At 42.7% G+C, this 20,892-nt stretch overlaps 1 protein-coding gene across 3 annotated transcripts in view; it reads left to right on the plus strand.

Moving 5' to 3' along the window:
• SAMD4B (sterile alpha motif domain containing 4B) overlaps positions 1-20,892 on the plus strand; it is an 88,105-nt gene that overhangs the window by 39,862 nt on the left and 27,351 nt on the right. For all 3 annotated transcript variants that reach the window (XM_077479906.1, XM_077479924.1, XM_077479915.1), the window contains 2 exons: positions 6,825-7,298; positions 16,859-17,098. In XM_077479906.1, the coding sequence (XP_077336032.1) occupies positions 6,825-7,298; positions 16,859-17,098 (714 nt within the window). The remainder of the gene's footprint in view (positions 1-6,824; positions 7,299-16,858; positions 17,099-20,892) is intronic.

The raw sequence follows: 20,892 nt of genomic DNA on the forward strand, positions 1-20,892 counted from the left end.
TGTATGTGAACCAGGCCTTAAGAGCAGGAACCGAATGTCTGTCTGTGTGTTTTGTGTAGGATTGAAGGTCCACTTTAAAGAGACCCTGTCACTGAGGATAAAACAAATTAAAATCCTATATTCTTAATGATTTACGTGCAACATTTTTCTTTCCATAAGCCTTTTGTTATTCACTTGCAATTTATCCTTGAACTTGATGGCTTGTTGACTTGTTCATGAAGAGTCAGCTCCCTAGCACAGTCCACACACCCTTTGAATATTATAACCCTCTCCCTTTCTGTGACTGTCTAATTACTGTCTGTGCTGGTCTAGCCTCTCTGCGTAAAGCTACATAAAAGGTTATGTAGAGAGGTGATGGGAGGACATGCTGGGTCAGCACAGACAGAAATTAGACACTCCTAGAAGAGGAAAGGGCCATAATGTGCCGAGGGAGGGGGCTCTGCTAGGGAATTGACTCTTCTGCAATATTCACATATTCTAAGAAGTTTAGAGGCACATTGCAGGTGAATAAAAATAATTTATGAAAAGGGGAAAAAACTGCAAGTAAGCATTTTAACCACTTTAACCCCGGAGCATTTGGCTGGCCAAAGACCAGAGCACTTTTTGCAATTCGGCACTGCGTCACTTTAACTGACAGTTGCGCGGTCGTGTGACATGGCTCCCAAACAAACGTCCTTTTTCTCCACAAATGGAGCTTTCTTTTGGTGGTATTTGATCACCTATGCGTTTCTTTATTTTTTGAGCTATAAACAAAAAAGATCGTCAATTTTGAAAAAAAAGCAGTATTTTTTACTTTTTGCTATAATAAATATCCCCACAAAATATCTATTCCCCCCCCCCCCCCTCAGTTTAGGCCGATACGTAGTCTTCTACATATTTTTGGTAAAAATCACAATCCGTGTTTATTGGTTGGTTTGCACAAAAGTTATAGCATCTACAAAATGGGGTATAGTTTTATGGCATTTTTATTAATGTTTTCTTTTTACTAGTAATGGCGGTGATCAGCGGTTTTATATCATGACTGCAACATTATGGCGGACACAGACACTTTTGGCGCTGTTTTGGGACCATTCACATTTATACAGTGATCAGTGCGATTAAAAATACACTGATTACTGTGTAAATGTGACTGGCAGTGAAGGGGTTAACTAGGAGGGGGGGCACTGCAGGGGTTAAGTGTGTCTTAGGGACTGATTCTAACTGTGGGGGGGGGGGGTTGAGGGGTGCGGCCTGTGTGTGACACAACACTGATCACTGCTTCCGATTACAGGTAGCTGTGATCAGTGAATGTCACTAGGCAGAACGGGGAAATGATTGTTTACATAAGCATTTCCCCCTTCTTTCTCTCTGTGAGACGATCACGGGTATCCCTGTGAACTCAATGTGTTTTTTGCTTTTACCTGCAATTTTAAATTGGAACCCGGTTCTCATTACCATGAAATAAATGTTACATTTCAGGATCATTGAGAGTCAGTGGAAGAATTGATGTCTTTGTTTTGGTGTTTTGTAGTTTACAGAAGTGAACAGGACAAAGTTGATAGCAGAGAGCACAGTAAGTTACGTTTGATTGCGCTCTGCGCCAAGGAGTTAAGTGGAAACCTCAGTCGTTTAGTAAGCAGTAGAGCTGCACAATTAATCGTCAAGAATCGTTATCGCGATCTTGGCTAAAATGTTTCACAATCTTTCTATGCAAAGAATTCTCTCGGCTCTTCTGAAGCCACAGCCCTCAAAAGAAAGGAAGAGAAAAACTGGGCAGTCTGCCAAGAATCAAAACATTCTTCAGTTGAACTTAACCACTTAACGACCGCCTCACGCCGATATACGTCGTCAGAATGGCACGGCTGGGCACAATCAGCCGTGCCATTCTGTGCAGAACTTGGCCTTGAGTACCATCAAGAGCCAGGTGTCTGCCTTGGCCGTTTTTTCTTTGGCGTCTCCTGGTCTTGCACTCCCTGGTGCGTACTCTTAGGCTTCTTTCAGACAGACTGTCCATTCAGGTCCGCCTGTCCAGTTTTTTAGGCAGACCTGAACGGATTCTCCATAGACCTCTATGGAGTGTCGGATGTCAGTGGACATGTCCCTGACCCGCTCCGAAAAAGTGTGACTGAGGAAAAACCTACTTTTCCATCTGTCCTCGGATCGGGTGATGACTGGCGCTACGTTCTTTTTCCGATTCCCCCATAGGGGAGAGCGGCGCCTTGACAGGTCAGTTCCCTGCACTGTGTGCAGAGACGGACCTGTCATCTGCCTGCTCAGCGGGGATCGACAGAGCGATCCCCTTCTGAGCAGAGCGGGCTCCGTACACGGACACGTGTACAAGGTGTTCGACATCTGCTTCCACCTGTGTGGTCTTTTCTACTGCAGTGGGATCTACTCTTGGTGTGTTTCGTTCCACAGGAGACTCTTATTTGGGAGGGTCCTCTGCTTGCTCTGTCCCAGAAGGTGGCTTTTTTTTATTGCTATCACCTCTGCTCGCTCTACTGTAGGCGTTACCATGTCATACTTCTTACCTGGTGATCCACAAAGGTGAACTGGTTCTTCACCATTGTCCGTGGTTTCGGAGATCAGACTCGCTGTGATCACGGATAGGTAAAAAAAGGGTCTGTGCTTCTTCTGCGACCTTTCTAGATGGATCAGACAGACTGACTGGTCTATTCCATGAGGGGTTTTGTTCCTCCTTTCCCCATTACGGTGTGTTCTGCTTGGCTGCTTGTTGCTTCTTGGGTCTTCCATCAGGCGCCAGCTGTGCTGATTTGAAAGGTGGCCACTTGGTAGTCTGTGTACACTTTCACAAAATTCTACTGCAGTTTGTTTTGAAATCCTGTTACCTGGTTGGCTCTTGTGTTAGCCGTGGGATTTTTCGTTGTCCCACCTCTCATGTTTGGCACTGCTTTGGGACGTCCCTATGGTTCTGAATAATGAAGCACTGTCTGTGTCAATGAACGAAAGAGAAAATGGGTTTTTTGACTTACCATAAAATCAATTTCTCTGAGTTCATTGACACACAGCTCCCACCCCTCTAAGGAGTTTTGATGCTTCTGACACTGTTTACTAATATTATAGTTAATATAGTTGGGGATATATATATATATATATATATATTTACAGTACAGACCAAAAGTTTGAACACACCTTCTCATTCAAAGAGTTTTCTTTATTTTCATGACTATGAAAATTGTAGATTCACACTGAAGGCATCAAAACTATGAATTAACTGAATTAACACATGTCCAATTATATACTGAACAAAAAAGTGTGAAACAACTGAAAATATGTCTTTATATTCTAAGTTCTTCAAAGTAGCCACCCTTTGCTTTGATTACTGCTCCGCACACTCTTGGCATTCTGTTGATGAGCTTCAAGAGGTAGTCACCCGAAATGGTTTTCACTTCACAGGTGTGCCCTGTCAGGTTTAATAAGTGGGATTTCAAGCCTTATAAATGGGGTTGGGACCATCAGTTGTGTTGTGCAGGAGATGGATACAGTTCACAGCTGATAGTCCTACTGAATAGACTGTTAGCTGCTTTTTTCTTGCCATAATACAAATTCTAAGTAAAAAAAGAGTGGCCATCATTACTTTAAGAAATGAAGGTCATTCAGTCTGAACAATTGGGAAAACTTTGAAAGTGTCCCCAAGTGCAGTGGCAAAAACCATCAAGCACTACAAAGAAACTGTCTCCCATGAGGACCGCCCCAGGAAAGGAAGACCAAGAGTCACCTCTGTTGCGGACGATAAGTTCATCCGAGTCACCAGCCTCAGAAATCACAGGTTAACAGCAGCTCAGATTAGAGAACAGGTCAATACCACACAGAGTTCTAGCAGCAGACACATCTCTAGAACAACTGTTAAGAGGAGATTGTGTGAATCAGGCCTTCATAGTAAAATAACTGCTAGAAAACCACTGCTGAGGACAGGCAACAAGCAGAAGAGACTTGTTTGGGCTAAAGAACACAAGGAATGGACATTAGACCAGTGGAAATCTGTGCTTTGGTCTGATGAGTCCAAGTTTGAGATCTTTGGTTCCAACCACCATGTCTTTGTGCAACGCAGAAGAGGTGAACGGATGGACTCTACATGCCTGGTTCCCACCTGGTGTGATGGTGTGGGGGTGCTTTGCTGGTGACACTGTTGGGGATTTATTCAAAATTGAAGGCATACTGAACCAGCATGTCTACCACAGCATCTTGCAGCGGCATGCTATTCCATCCGGTTTGCGTTTAGTTGGACCATCATTTATTTTTCAACAGGACAATGAGCCCAAACACACCTCCAGGCTGTGTAAGGGCTATTTGACCAAGAAGGAGAGTGATGGGGGGGCTGCGCCAGATGACCTGGCCTCCACAGTCACCGGACCTGAACCCAATCGAGATGGTTTGGGGTGAGCTGGACCGCAGAGTGAAGGCAAAAGGGCCAACAAGTGCTAAGCATCTCTGGGAACTCCTTCAAGACTGTTGGAAAGCCATTTCAGGTGACGACCTCTTGAAGCTCATCAACAGAATGCCAAGAGTGTGCGGAGCAGTAATCAAAGCAAAAGGTGGCTACTTTGAAGAACCTAGAATATAAGACATATTTTCAGTTGTTTCACACTTTTTTTTGTTCAGTATATAATTCCACATGTGTTAATTCATAGTTTTGATGCCTTCAGTGTGAATCTACAATTTTCATAGTCATGAAAATAAAGAAAACTCTTTGAATGAGAAGGTGTGTCCAAACTTTTGGTCTGTACTGTATATATAAAAATATATATATTTTTTTTTTGGACCAGTATTCCTTTGTTTAATAAAAAATCCGGAGATATCCAGTACCATTTTTACCACTAAATGAAATCCCAATCTGTGCTGGAAAAAAATGCGGTATAATCCACCTGGATGCACAAAGTACGGTAGTTGTGGTGATATGTAAAGTTTTACTAACATGTCAAAGTTGCTAAATTGTGCTTAGGCAGTAATGGGTAACTCCACTTACGTGGGGAACAAAAATACCAAATAAAGTAGAAATAATCTAGTGTATACAATTGTGATACAAGACATTTTATAATTGAATGTTATTAAAAAATTGCCTTTCCTTTGCATTTTCAGAAAATTTGCTGGAGATTGAAATGTGGCTACCTGGAGTTGTCCTGTATACAGCATGTGTACAGAACTCCCCCCAGAAACATAATTTCCTGCTTGTTTAATTGGCTAACCGATTTTCCCCAGAAGTCTGCACTAAGATACAAGTCAGATTTCAGGCACACCCTGCAATAAAAATTTAATTTTAGGTGAGATACTCCTAATAGGAACATGACTAAAGGGATGCAAGCCCAGCAGATTTCCTCGTTAGCGCTTTTTAGGTGCTGAGCTGATTGATAATTATGAAACCACTCCGATTAGATTCACTTTCCACAGGGACACAGACAAACACATGGATTTTTTCAGAATAACAAAAGGTAGGAAACTGCAACAAAGGTTGTTATAGTCCTTGCAATGTACATGGATCACACAGAGGGGAATGTTTTTTTTTTTTTTTTTTTTTTTTCTCCTCAACAAAATTGAAGTTATGCTTTAAAAGATAAGTTCACATTTACAAAAAAACGTATAAATGCAAATTTTTTGGCATGTAAAAAAAAAAATGCATTCATAATTTTATTTTTGTAGTGGATCTGTAAAGCATTGCACCCACAGTCCTGCAGACTGTCTGTGCATCTGTCTGTCTGTGCATCTGTCTGTCTGTGCATCTGTCTGTCTGTGCATCTGTCTGTCTGTGCATCTGTCTTCTGTACCGCTAATACAGCCAGGAAGTTACTGTGACAGAAAAGCACGAATGAACTACAACAGCGCCCTGGTAGTTCAGTGGGAAAAGCAGACAGCCGCAAAGGCTGTCACACCTTGTAGTTCTTCTATTCATAGAACACGGTGAATGGATGACGCGGCCGGGGCCCCAGACAGCCACGATTGTTGTAGATTGTGACAGCTAAAGCGTGGGGGGAATCCCCTGCTAGCTGTCAGAACAGGGAAGCGGGGGCTGGTGCATATGTTACACCTTTTAATATGGACTTATCATTTAAGATTTATTTTAGCCCATGTTCACATTGGGGCGATTTGACATGTCAAATCGCATACCAAATTGGCGGTTATTTCCGCACCGTTTCCAAAAAGTAGTTCCTGTACTACTTTTGGTGACTTCGAAGTGGATTTGAATGTTCATCTGTGCAGGAACCCGCACAGATGTCTGTCAAATCGCCCCGGAAGTCGGACTGCATTGCCAGTTTGAAATCGTGAGAGTCCAGCTGAACTCGCACGATTTCTAACCTGCAGCAGTGTAAACCTGGGCTTACCCTTAGGTGCGAAGACGTTAAAGGTACACTATGCAGCAGGGTAAATCCTTATTTTTTTTTTTATTTTTTTTTTCTACTGGAAAACTCAAATGCCTATGGTCTGGTGGTTTTGACATCCATTTTTCACAATATACTTAGTTTGAATTGCTCAGGTTTCTGATAGATGTTCTGGAAGGGGATAAGGAGATCAAACACTTTATTTTGCTTGGTATAACTGAGCAGAACCAACAAAATCTTTATCGCTAGGAATCTGTTTGGCATTCATTGTATCAGCATCCTGCTTGAGTCTCTTTACCATGAAATAAATGTTTCATTTCAGGATCATTGGCAGTCAGTGGGAGAAGTGATCTCTTTGGCCACCCCAGTCATCAACATCCTATATGGATAGTTTAGATTAGTGAATAATTAACTGTTTAGCTAACAACATAAAATAGTTTTGTCCCCTACTGGGGTTCATGTGAAAACAAAGAATTGCACGTTTATATAATTTTCTTGTTTTGTTTGCAGCTCTGATAAGTCAATGGCATCAAGAGTCCAAGGAGAAGGTGATCTCTCTGCTTTTGTCTCACCTGCCCCTGCTTCAGCCCCGAAACACCGAAGCAAAATGCGAGTACATGAAACTGCTGCAGAAAGTGCTGGCATACACCACAGAGAGCAACCAGTACATAGAAGAGAGCCGGCAACTTTTGTCCTATGCACTAATCCACCCAGCCACCACGCTGGATGACCGCAACTCTCTGGCATTGTGGCTCAATCATCTGGAAGAACGACTTTCCACAGGTTATAGCCGGCATGGAAGACCAGATATATCTGCTACGCACTTACGGCAAGGCTCTGATGAGTGGCAGGCTGCAGGAGAGCCTGGCATGGGAGATTCTGGACATAGTTGGCAAGAAAAGCCACCCAGAGAAAATGGACTGATGCCCTTTCATTCATCCAGCTCAGTGCCCTCTGCTATCCAGAGTGTCGGCAGTAGTACAGGTAGGTTTTGGGAGACACACCAAGTGCTGAGTACCCAGTGTATCACTCTACTGTCATCTATGTATTCTGACTCGCTTCATGGATTGTTACAAAGCTAAGTGCCTGGGTAGGAAATTTATGGATAGAAACTGCCCTACAGCGATATACTGCAGATATATGTGACATGTGTGTATTTGACTGTAGGTCAAAATGTAATCAGATTTCCATAAATTTCTATCCTACTCCTGTTCATTTGAATGATCTTGAAGTTTGTAAACTTTGTGAAGATCCTTACAAATTTACATAATTGAACTTTGACGCGTATTCACTATGCCCTGTGATCTAGATATAGAAATTCAGAAGTACTATGTAATCCTGATCCCAGCGCTCAATGGATAAAATACAACCTACAGCTGCTATTATACAAAAAAAATCAAATCTATAAACCAAAATGCCTGAGTAAAAATCAAACACTAAAAACGCCAAATGAGTATTAGTAACATCAATACTCTTTCACATAACATATAGGCGTTTTTCTCTCCTTATTTCAATCTTAAAGTAAAATATAATAGAATATAAAATAATAATAATGTTTAGAAGGAGTATATGATAAAACAATGCATACATCCACAACTGCATCAAATCTAATAGACCGCTATCAATCTAAATGCATATATATCTCCATTTATAATCAACCGTCTTGCAAGTGTGATAAAAAATTCATTAATAAATCACATATCAATGTCCGCATTAGCAAATGTAAAATGGAGAAAGGTAGTCAGCAGTGTCCAGTCCACCAATACGTGTAAAGGTAACAATCCTGTATTAATTGTTTTATCATATACTCATTCCAAGCATTATTATTATTTTATATTATATTTTACTTTAAGATTGACATAAGGAGAGAGACTCCTATATGTTATGTGAAAGAGTATTGATGTTACTAATACTCATTTAGCACTGTTAGTGTTTGATTTTTAATCAGACATTTTGGTTTATAGATATGCCCTGTGAGCTGTTATAGGATTCACAGAGCCTGCCTACTGAATTGCAGAGATGCTGAGAGGAGGAGTTTCAGGAGGCAGTCAGTAAAGGGGTCACTGCTTGCAGGGGTAGCAAGGTACCATGGGATATGTAGTCCTTAGAAATTAAACAGCAGAGGAGATGCTGCAAAGCATGCTGGGAGTTTAGGAAGCTGTGGAAAGAGATGGCCAGCAGACAGGAAAATGTTTCAAGTAAGCTTGTATTGGATTGTCAAAAATAACGATTTGTGTTATTACAATTCTGGTGTATGCTGTGACCATAGAACTGCTTTGACTGTAAAACTGCAGTTTTAGCTCCTCCGATTTACATTATCATATAGTCTGGGAACAGGAAAATGGGAGGTCCCAGGTGAGAATTCACAGTTAATTTTAATTTTTCTTTTACCTCATTATAATCCATTACCTGAAGACTGCTGGGATGTATGACATCTTTGCCTAGGTCAGAAACCAGGAAGTAACTAAAGAAATGTAAACAAAACAAAAACAGCAGCTTTAAAACAAGTGAATGATATAATTTCCTATATATTTTACTAATCCTAGCATCATAAGGTTTAAACACTGAGAGAGTGAAGTTCCATGTTAAATAATTTCCAGGTGCATCAATACAAAAGGTGTTCCAAGTGGTGACAGCCTGAACAGAAAAGCCTGCCCCCTGGCAGTGCGCTGTAGAGAAGGACGCTGACTTTCTGCGTGGAAGCATTGGTCTCTCTGTAGAGATCCGACTTCCACTCTGCTGAATAACAGCTTGGGCACTCCAGTCAACAAAGCTCATACTTCTATCTCCTCGGCATGCTGGTGGGGGCTCTAATCAGGATATTGTTGCTTTCTGTTGCTCTCTTTAAACGCCTTTTAGTTTTGATGTGCCTGTAATGTTTTTAACTGATTTAAATCTATAGGATATAGCTATAAGCGGCCATTGCAGACCTGTTTTTTTTATGGTGAATCTTGATTCTGGGTGTACTGATGAGCATGAAGCCTGCTCTCCCATTCATCTTGCTTGTTTCAAGTGCCAGAAGTTGCATTCTTAAGTCCGATCTCTGGGCAAAACTAACCTCTGGCAAACAGACTGTTTGCATGCCTTTCCATGATTTCCCAGAGTGTATGTTTTTGTTTTTTGTTTTTTATTGCAGGGCCATAAAATTAACATATACAGTAGGTTGCCTTATTGCAGTCACAAGGCTCCTATTTCCTGTCATCAGTACTAGTCATCACAGCCTGCTCCTATCTCTTGGGTGTCTGGTCTGGTCACTACTTTTCAAGTGCATCAGTGTAGGAGATGCTAACTTGGGGTTTAGTTGGGGCACTCTCCTCTCCCAGCAGCATCTGCTTACCATGGCTCTAACCTCCCATGCAGTAAGGATTTTAGCCTGGCTCCTGAGTCCCTGTGCTTGCTTACTTTAGGTTTTTGTTAATGAAAAGCAGTGTGAGCAGGAGCACTCTTCTTGCACTGTATAATTTGTTATATTCTGCGTTTAGTTATAGGGTGGGCCCCAGCTGGGACAACCTTTTAAAAAGAATGATTGTATGTATATGTGTGTGTGTGTATGTGTGTATATATATATTATTTTTTATTTATTTTATTTATTTTTATATATAATTTTTTCTTTTCTCTGGTGTCGCTGCCCATCACCCGAAGAGTGATCCTCCACAATGAGTCACTCTTCCTGGGTGAGTGTGCAACAAAGGGTGACACTCACTTCCATCACCTGCAAGGTGTTCCTCCAATTAGGTCACTTTTCCCAGATGGAGGGTAAGGGATTTCACAAAAGTGATCTCTGTGACATATTTGAAAAACGTGTTAATTGGCGCTCCTTTGCAATGTTATACCCGTGTGATTACAATCTTCTTGCACTGTTAGAACCCCCGACAGTAAGGGCTTTGCTCTAGGCCTTATGGAAACTGAACTTTAAAAATGCTACTTTCACAGACATTTGACTTTTTTTCTTTTTTTTTTTTTTCCTTGCCAGCCTTTACACGCACCTCCTGTTAGCCTATATGTGGCCATGCACACAGACGTTTACAGGTGTATTAGAAGAGGTGTGTTCAGAAGAAAAAGAAACCATCAGTAGAGGAGCTTTTGGGCAGAAAAAAATCAGTCTGTGTTGATGGGGTAATACCTCCCATGGAGCTATTGTGTTCTCCCTGCGGGGGGGGCTGTCTCAGCTGGGAGAATTACATGATTTTTGCTAGCAGCTATAGCTGGCAATAATTGCATGAAAAATCTGACATGTTTGTTGTACCCATGTTGATCAATGAACTTGGGTGCATTTAGTCTTCCCATGCATGATTCCAATCTCAGCCAACCCTGCTGAACCGACTGAGACTAAGCTTAAAGGCGAGGAGCATTTAGCGAATGAGCGTTCATTACAATGGGCAGAATAAAGGAATACTCTGGTCAAGGGAATCCATGAATGCCCAAACGCTTGATGTAGCTAAATGTGTTTGCAAAAGGCGGCTTTAGGCACATTTTTTTATTGTTTTTGTTTTTTTTTCCTGCCCAGGACAAAGGTGCCCAAGGGAGGAAAAAAAACATTCCGTGTGCATATGAGGCCTCCTTCATTGCCTAGAAACATCTGCGGGACTTTTATATATCTCTCCCCCCCCCCCTCAGGCTGCTGCTAGAATCCTGATAGAGGCACTGTGATGTCAGGGATTAAAAATGTGTATATTTTCAAAGGAGCAGATTAGGCATAACCTTTTTGACATGAGGATAGAGGGAAAATTTTAGAAAAATTCTATCATCACAGGTTCCCAATAAAATTAATTGTTGGTTCCTTGGTTAGTGTTCCCTAGTTCTGTGTGATTTCTCCCACCTGTAAATATGTGTATCTTAAATAGGAGCTCCAATCTCCCCCAAAAAAATACTGTAGCTGCTGACTTTTAATATAAGGACACGTGCCTGTCTGGGGATCTAGCAATGTCCTCACCCAAGCCGATTCTTCAATTGGCTTCTGGTGCAGGCGTTAGCATCTTGGGTAAGGGAAACCGGCAGCGAAACCTTTCAGGTTCACAGCTGGTTTACTACTGTGTATGCGCAAGTCGTGCTGTTTTTTGTGAATGGTCATACAGTCTTCTGGGACCTGTGTCCCAGAAGGCAGCAGGGGGAAAGAGGAGGGGCCAAACGCCACCATGGCAATCTGACCGGAAGTGGGAGCGAGTACCGGTCATAACCAATATTTTTGTGTTTTTCAGTATGGTGGTTGTTATGAGGTCAGCAGTTGGTAGAAATTCTCTCTAGGTCCTTCCTAAATTTTCAGAAATTCTAGAGTCTATCATTAAATGGGCTTCGTAAACCATACCATACCATAAAAGGTGAAGGTTCTATTACTGGTAGCACTTTTAGAGATAGTCGGTCAGCACGGAACATATTTCAGAGGCTAGTATTGGGTAGGGGTGCAACGGATCGGCACGCCACGGAGCGCTCCGCGGTCTCGACCTTAGGCAAGGCCACGGCTTCGGCCTTGTTCCGGAGCGGCAGCGGCCATCTTGGTGCACCCGCCGGCGTTTACAATGTGATCGCTCCGTCATTTCGGAGCGATCACCTGTAAACATGATGGCGCCCGTTCCTCTCGTCCCTCTGTACTGATCTGTACAGTGGAGGGGAGAAATCGGATGGCAGCAGCGCTGTGGGCTGCGTCTGTAGAGCCCACAGCGCTGCTCTGTGACAAGTGCAGTCACAGCCATCCCTCAATATCTGCAATACCCTGCCAATACTTTACCTGCCAATACTCTGCAATACCCTGCCAATACTTTACCTGCCAATACTCTGCAATACTTTACCTGCCAATACTCTGCCCTGCTCGGTAATACCCAGCCATGCTCGGTAATACCCTCTAGTGGACGCTGCTGGGATAAAACGTGCACATCTAGGGGCATGCAGGAGATGCCTCTGCATGTTACTCAGGCAGCCGCTCTCTAGTGTCATTATAGAGGCGCAACACTGGAGGACATATGATGTAACAGAAGCAAACATCCCCTGCACGCCTCTATGATCAGTGCTCTCTACTTCAGGCACATGCTTCCTCTAGCGCCAACTCCTGTCACATTAATTCTTGGGCGGTGTTGGATTCAGGGGCGGAGCCAATGGGGGGGAATTAGGTTTCAATTGGGGTGGGAAAAATTCTCGCACCAGCCCTGGATAGAGAGTGTAAAAAAGGGAGGGGTATGCCTGTATATCAAGAATAATGTACAAGTGAATGTGATAGGTGACATCACTGGTAGAGTTCTAAAAGGATGAAACTATGGGGAAAATACTGGGAGTTTGCTATAGGCCCCTTAACCTGAGGGAGGAGTGGGAGAAGGATCTCCTATCACAATTTTAGCAGCAAGGATGGAAAGTGTCGTCATAATGGAGGATTTTAATTATCCAGAGACTGGGCGAAAGGAACTGCGCATTTGTCTAAGGATCGCCAGTTCCTAAATGTCTTGCAGTACAATTTCGTGGGTGAGATGGTAAACACATGAACTAGAAACTGAGCGTCTCTAGACCTACTGATTACCAACAATACAGACCTGATAACGGATGTGGAAATAAGGGGCAATTTAGGAAACCTCAATCGCAGGTCAATTGGCTTCAGTATAAATCACACAAATAAGGAACCTAAGGAGAATACAAAAACGCTGAATTTCAAAAGCGCCAACGTTCCCTAAACTACAAACCTTGCTAGAAGATCTAAATTGGGATAGAATCTTAGGAACAAACGCAGAGGAGAGATGGGTTTGCTTTAAGAACATATTAAATAAGGGCATGAGCCAGTGCATCCCATTGGGAAATAAATTTAAAAGCACAAACAAAAATCCTGGATGACTTAACTCCAATGTAAAAATACATATAAAAGCAAAGGAGAAGACCTTAAAAAAAAAAAAAAAAAAAAAAAAAAAATACAAGGCTGGGGAATCATCAGCATTCAGACATTACCAGGAATGCAACAAGAAATGTAAGGGTGCAATTAGGGTGGCTAATATAGAACAGGAAAGACATAGTGGAGGACAGCAAAAAAATCCCCAAAAATCCTTTAAATATATAAACCGTAAAAAAGGGGAGGAAAGACCATATTGGCCCCCATAAAGAATGAGGAAGGAAATCTGGTTACAAATGAAAATTATAGGGTGATGGCAAAGCTATTTGAAATTATTCATCTCCTCAGTTTTCACAAAGGAATCGGGGGGGCGCTTCAGTAACCAAAACTGCAGTGTTTAGCCTCATGACACATAGCGGAGGACAGAATTAGAGATAGACTTGGAAAAAGTTAACATTAATAAGTCACCGGGACCAGATGGCTTCCACCCGAGGGTACTTAGGGAACTTAGTCAAGTAATTGCTAGACCATTGTTCCTAATTTTTACTGACAGTCTACTACCAGGAATAGTACCAGCTGATTGGAGAAAAGCCAATGTAGCACCAATATTTAAAGGGCCAAAATACATCCCCTGGGAATTATAGACCGGTTAGCCTAACATCAATAGTATGCAAGCCCCTGGAGGGGATAAGGGACTACATACAAGATTTTAACAAAGAAAACTATATAATTAGCAGTAATCAGCATGGATTCATGAAGAATCGTTCTTACCAAACCAATCTATTAACCTTCTATAAGGAGGTGAGCTGCCATCTAGATAAAGGAACTCAGAATGGTCAGGGATCAAAAGTGGGGTCCCCCAGGGTTCTGTGTTTGGACCAATCCTATTTAATTTGTTCATTAACGACTTGTAGGATAGGATAAATGGTTCAATCTCTGTATTTGTGAATGATACAAAATTAAGCAGGGCAATAACTTGTCCGCAGGATGTGGAAACCTTGCAAGAAGATCTGAACAAATGAATGGGGTGCGCAACTACATGGCAAATGAGGTTTAACCACTTGCAGACCGGACCATTTTGCTGGTCAAAGACCAGACCACTTTTTGCGATTCGGCACTGCGTCACTTTAACTGACAAATGCGCGGCCGTGCGACGTGGCTCCCAAACAAAATTTACGTCCTTTTTTTCCCACAAATAGAGCTTTCTTTTGGTGGTATTTGATCACCCCTGTGGTTTTTATTTTTTGCGCTATAAACAAAAATAGAGCGACAATTTTGAAAAAAACACATTATTTTTTACTTTTTGTTATAATAAATATCCCCCAAAAATATTTTAAAAAAAATTTTTTCCCTCAGTTTAGGCCGATACGTATTCTTCTACATATTTTTGGTAAAAAAAATCGCAATAAGCGATTATTGATTGGTTTGCGCAAAAGTTATAGCGTTTACAAAATAGGGATAGTTTTATAGCATTTTTATTAATCATTTTTTATTATTATTTTTTTTTTACTAGTAATGGTGGCGATCAGCGATTTTTTTTTTTTTTTTTTTTTTTTTTTTTTATTGTGACTGCAACATTGTGGGGGACCCATCGGACATTTTTGACACATTTTTGGGACCATTGTCATATATACAGTAATCACTGCTATATAAATGCAGTGATTCCTGTGTAAATGACACTGGCAGTGAAGGGGTTAACCAGTGGGTGGCAGTGTAGGGGTTAAGTGTTCCTAGGGGTGTGTTACTAACTGTGGGGGGGTTGGGCTTTCATTTAGTGAACACTGATCTCTGCTTCAATCACATGGAGCAGAGATCAGCGTCACTAGTTGCTAGGCAGAATGGAAAAATGCTGTTTACACGGCATTTCCTCCATTCGGCCGCTCCGTGAGACGATCGCGGGGATGCCCACGGCGATCGAGTCAGTGGGTTCCACGACCGGACTCACGGGGGTCCCGACCAGTGCGGGAGCGTGCCGTCGGCGGCACACTCCCGATGGCAGGGCGGCATTGAATATTGGACGTACCTGTACGCCAATATGCCTGCCCGTGCCATTCTGTCGACGTACATCGTCGTGCGCTGGTCGGGAAGTGGTTAATGTGGAAAAATGTAAAATAATGCATTTGGGCGGCAGATATAAATGCAATCTGCTCATTGGGGGAAGAACCTCTGGGGGGGATCTAGGATGGAAAAGGACCTGGGGGTCTTAGTAGGCTCAACAATGGCATGCAATACCAAGCTGCTGCTAACAAAGCACACAGAATACTGGCATGCATTAAAAAGGGATTTACTCCAGGGATAATTCTTCCACTCTACAAGACTCAGGTCAGGCCACTCTTAAAGTATGCTGTCCAGTTCTGGCCACCAGTCCTCTGGAAGTATGTACTGGAAATGGAGCAAGTACAAAGAAGGGCAACAAAGCTAATAAAGGGACTGGAGGGTATTGGTTATGAAATGTTGCAAACACTGAACTTATTCTCTGTGCAATTTCATGCACAGATGTCTATGTAAGTCGCACCTGAAATCACCTAAAATAGTGCAGGAACTACTTTTTCAAATCGATACGGAACCACAAAGTTGGCGTTGCACCGATTTGAACAGTTCAGTTGCCGGTGTTCTGCAAGATAGTGTCCTGCCATCATATAGTGTCCGTCCCGTACTGCGCATGCGCACTACGGAGCAGACGAACCTTCGGAAAATCTCAGAATCTGAACGGCGCCTGTGCCATGAGTGGAGGTGGTAGCCCCACCATCCAAGCGGACATAGGGTTGTGAATATTAGAGGGCCCCTCGCGGGCGAGCTTCGCTCGATGCGCTCGGCTCTTTTTTATATTCCTGCTCTATGTCCACTTGGATGGCGGGGATAGAACCTGGACTCACGGCGCAGGCACCGTTCATCCTCGGCAATTTTCGGAATCTGTGTTGCTGTGTACTGCGCATGCGCAGTACACAGCGGACACTATCGGATGGGGGACCTTATATGATAGGACACCGGCAATAGGATGCAACTTGTAATGCGATTTGCACCATGACAAGTCACACCGTTAAATCAAAAATGACACATGATGCAGTCCATCACAAGTATTAAAGCAATCTTTTTCTGTTCATTTTTTAGTTACCTGTTGATCTTGCTGTTCTTTTTTAACTTTCTTTGACAGACCAAGCTGTGCCTCATAAGTAGTAATTAGATGGTTGAGTCAAACCGTTTAACACAGATGAGGTTGCTTACAATGGCCTGCATTTATTTATTTAGTTAAAACCTTTATACCAAAGGGAAAAACCATTTGACTCATACCCTTAACTCTCAAGGTTGTACCCTTGGTGTGCTTGGCTCCTTGACTTAGTGGAAAACATCTAAATGGGAATAGGTCTCACTGAGATAATTTCTGGTGCACTTTGCAAAGCAGTCAAGTGTATCCTTGGGAGCACAGTGTATAATAGTAACAAGACTTGCTGAGGGTAACTTGTCAATCATTACAAGCTAGTATATGCCTAACCTAGATCAGCTGGTGTGTGTATATTTATGCATGATTTCAGTAGATCAGCTGATCTTGAAAATGGTCTGATGTTAATGTTCTTTTCACTACATTTTGGACATTTACATATTAAAAATGGATAAGAACTGTGATTCGTCCTTCTCACCACCCTGAGTGTAAAAGAAAGAGTAAGCATAATTTAGTTGGTAAGGTTATCTCAGAGTATGTCTCTGCTTCTGTAATGATTCATTGAGCTCTGTTTTTCAGGGATTTCCTGCCAAATGCACCCCAGCCCCCTAAAGCGCTCCATGTCCCTGATTCCCACTTCCCAGCAGACGTCCAGTGACTGGATGGGAGCGGATGAGGTTTCTGGACGTTCTGTCTTCCTCACCCCAGACCATGCTCCCCTCTCCCCTCAGAGCAGTGTGGCCTCATCGGGCAGCGAACAGACAGAGGAGATCTTCTCTGGACGCAACTCCTTCCAGGAAGACGGTAGTGGAATGAAAGGTAGGAATAACACTGGTGTTCATTAATTTAATGGGTGTTCTGATGTATGCATTCTTCCTTTTGATATGCTTTTTTTCTGATGGAAAACAGTCACCACTTGACCACCGGAATGTTTTTTACCCCCTTCATGACCAGGGCATTTTTTGCTATTCAGTACTGCTCTACTTTAACTGGAACTTGTACGGTCATGCAATACTTTACATAAGCAAATTAAGTTTTTATATAATTTTTTTTTTCCACACAAATAGAGCTTTCTTTTGATGGTATTCAATTACCACTTGGTTTTTATTAAACTAATAAAGACCGAAAATTGTAAAAAAAAAAGACAATATTTACTGTTATAAACATAACCAATCAAAAAAATTTAGATCAAAATGTATTCTATTACATCATGTCTTTGGTAAAAGCAAAAACAAAAAAAGTGTTTATTGGTTTGTGTGAAAGTTCTAGCGTCTACAAACTATGGTATGTGTACTGGAATTTACACAGCTATAGTCACTTTTCTGGTAATGGTGGTGATCAGCAACTTATAGTGTGACTGTGATAGGGTGGCGGTCAATTTGGTGCTAAGACACTGATGGGAGGGTCACTAACTGACACTGACGTCGCTAGTAACACTAATTCAGTGATAATACTGTACATTGACACTGTACTGGTACTGGCACAATAAACAGTCACTCACCTGTCCCAGGATCCAACGCTGTGCATTGTGAATGGTCACGCAGTCTTCTGGGACCAGTGACTTGTCCCAGATGACTGCGGGGGGAGAGCGTCCGGTCAGATCGCCTAGGTGAGCAGAAGTGGGAGCGGGTACTTGTTAAAACCAGGAACCGGCTCTCCTCTCTCTTTTTTTTTTTTTCAGGGAGAAAAAGCAGCCAGGTCGATGTTTCTGTGTGCAGAGTTCTGTGTGTTTTGTAAGCTGATCAGCAGGTTTCAGCTGAAATCATTGGTTGACATCTGAAGCCAAACTTGTGCTGTGTCCAACCACAGCATGGGTCGGCAGGGGACACACATATGCGCTCCTTAAGCCTGGAAGAGGTCCAGGGACGTACATGTACGTGAGGGTGCATTTACCTGCCGCCCGCTCGCAGTATATTTGTATATGGTTTGCAGGTGTTTAAGGGAAGCCATTTTTGTAGTTAAAATTGGTACATAGCCGTTCACACCTTAATGATGTCAATAGTTCCTGATTAATTGATAATATATGTTCTAGGATGTATTTGTGTGGCCTGGCCCACAAAATACTGCAGCTACCTCATCTGTGTTTTGCATTAGCGTTCAGCCCTCCTGGTCGTTTCCTTTATTTTGTGTGGTTACATCCTGGAATTAAGCCCCCGGTCACACCGGTTCTACTTGTCATGCGATTTGATAGTTTCAAATCGCATGACAAGTCGCACCCTATTGTCTGCATTGGAAGAAGAAAGTAGTTCTTGCACTACCCTTTTGCAAGTTCAGGTACAACTTGAATAGACACCTGTGCATGGAGTCACAGATGTCTTCCAAGGAGCGCCTAAAGTAATACAGCCCTGGCCAAAATTTGTGAGACTGGCCAATACTAATTTTCGTGAAGTCTGTGGCCTCAGTTTTTATGATGGCAATTTGCACCATTTATCTGATCATCAATAACTTCAAGGAGAGAGGTTCAGTTGTTGTGAAGAAGGCTCCAGGGTGCCCCAGAAAGCGCCTGGACCGCCTCCTACAGTTGATTGATCTGTGGGATCTGGCTCCACCAGTACAGAACTTGCTCAGGAATGGCAGCAGGCAGGTATGAGGACATCTGCATGCACAGTAAAGCAAAGACTTTTGGAGGATGGCCTGGTGTCAAGAAGGGCAGCAAAGAAGTCACTTCTTTCCAGTAAAAACATCAGGGACAGACTGATATTCTGCAAAAGGTACAGGGATTGGACTGCTGAGGAATGGGGTAAAGTCATTTTCTTTGATGAATCCTCTTTCCGATTGTTTGGGGCATCCCGGGAAAAAACCTTGTCTGGAGAAGAAAAAGTGAGCGCTACCATCAGTCCTGTGTCAAGACAACAGTAAAGCATCCCAAGACCATTAATTTGTGCGCTCACTCATAATTCTGCCTAAGAACAAAGCCATGAATAAAGAATGGTACAAAAACATCCTCCAAGAGCAGCTTCTCCCAACCATCCAAGAACGGTTTGGTGATGAACAGTGCCTTTTTCAGCATGATGTAGCACCTTGCCATAAGGCAAAAGTAAACTAAGTGGCTTGGGGAACAAAGCATTGAAATGTTGGGTCCATGGTCAGGAAATTCCCCAGGCCTTCATCCCATTGAGAATCCCATTGAGAAGTTGTGGTCAATCCTCAAGAGGCGGGTGAACGAAAAAAAAAAACTCACAAATTCTGACAAACTCCACGCATTGATTATGCTAGAATGGACTGCCATCAGTCAGGATGTGGCCTAGAAGTTAATTGACAGCATGCCAGGGCAAACTGCAGAGGTCTTGAAAAAGAAGGGCTAACACTGCCACGTTGCATAAACTTGCAGAAGACACGGAGGACAACGGCTGTGAAATGACAGGGAAGTGACGTCACCCATAGACTTACTATGGGGCTTTCCGTTATCCTGTCTCCCCTGCACCCGCCTCTACAGTGAAGCCATGGCTGACGGCTCAGTATGGGATCCAGTCAAAGCAGGTCAGAACGGCTTCCAAAAAGGTATGTATACTTGTTTTGTCTTTACAGGGATAGAAAGGTTAGTGTTAGATCCCTGGTGTCTAAAAATTAGGGATGTTAGATTTTGTATGGATTTCCACTTTAACGTAATTGTCAAAAGCCTTTGCTGCTCATGAATTACTTGTAAGTATACTTCATTATACTATAGTAACATCTCTGTATAAATAGTTCTGTGAAGCCCTCAGAGGTTTGTTAGAGAGCCTAAGTGAACAAACAGCATCATGAAGGCCAAGGAACACACCAGACAGGTTAGGCATAACGTTGTGGAAAAGTTTAAAGCCTAGTTAGGTCATAAAAAAAAACGTCCCAAGCTTTGAACATCTAAGAGCACTGTTCAATACATCGCCTGAAAATGGAAAGAGTATGGCACAACTGCAAGCCTACCAAGATATGGCCGTCCACCTAAACTAGCAGGCTGGGCAAGGAGAGCAGCCAGGAGGCCCATGGTAACTCTGGAGTTGCTGCAGAGATCCACAGCTCTGGTGGGAGAATCTGTCCACAGGACAACTATTAGTCGTGCACTCCACAAATCTGGCCTTTATGGAAGAGTGACCATAAGAAAGCCATTGTTGAAAGAAAGCCATAAGAAGCCCGTTTTGCAGTTTGCGAGAAGCCATACAGGGACACGTCAAGCATATGGAAGAAGGTGTTCTGGTCAGATGCATCCAAAATTTAAGTTTTTGCCATAAAAGCAAAATGCGATGCGTGGTGGAAAACGAACACTGCACATCTCTCTGAACACACCATCCCCACCGTGAAATAAGGTGGTGGCAGCATCATGTGGTGGAGATGCTTTTCTTCAGCAGGGACAAGGAAGCTGGTCAGTTGATGGGAAGATGGATGGTGCCAAATACAGGGCAATCTTACAAGAAAACCTGTTAGTCTGCAAAAAGACATGAGACTGGGATGGATGTTCACCGTCCAGCAGGACAAAGACCATAAACATACAGCCAGAGCTACAATGGAATGGTTTAGATCAAAGCATAATCATGTGTTAGAATGGCCCAGTCAAAGTCCAGATCTAAATCCAATTGAGAATATGTGGCAAGACTTGTTCAGACACACTCCGTCCAATCTGACAGAGCTTGAGCTAT

The sequence above is a fragment of the Lithobates pipiens genome, unplaced genomic scaffold, assembly GCF_037356315.1.
Source record: "Lithobates pipiens isolate NorthernLeopardFrog02 unplaced genomic scaffold, aLitPip1_a1.2 Scaffold_1, whole genome shotgun sequence".
NCBI classification, from domain to species: domain Eukaryota; kingdom Metazoa; phylum Chordata; class Amphibia; order Anura; family Ranidae; genus Lithobates; species Lithobates pipiens.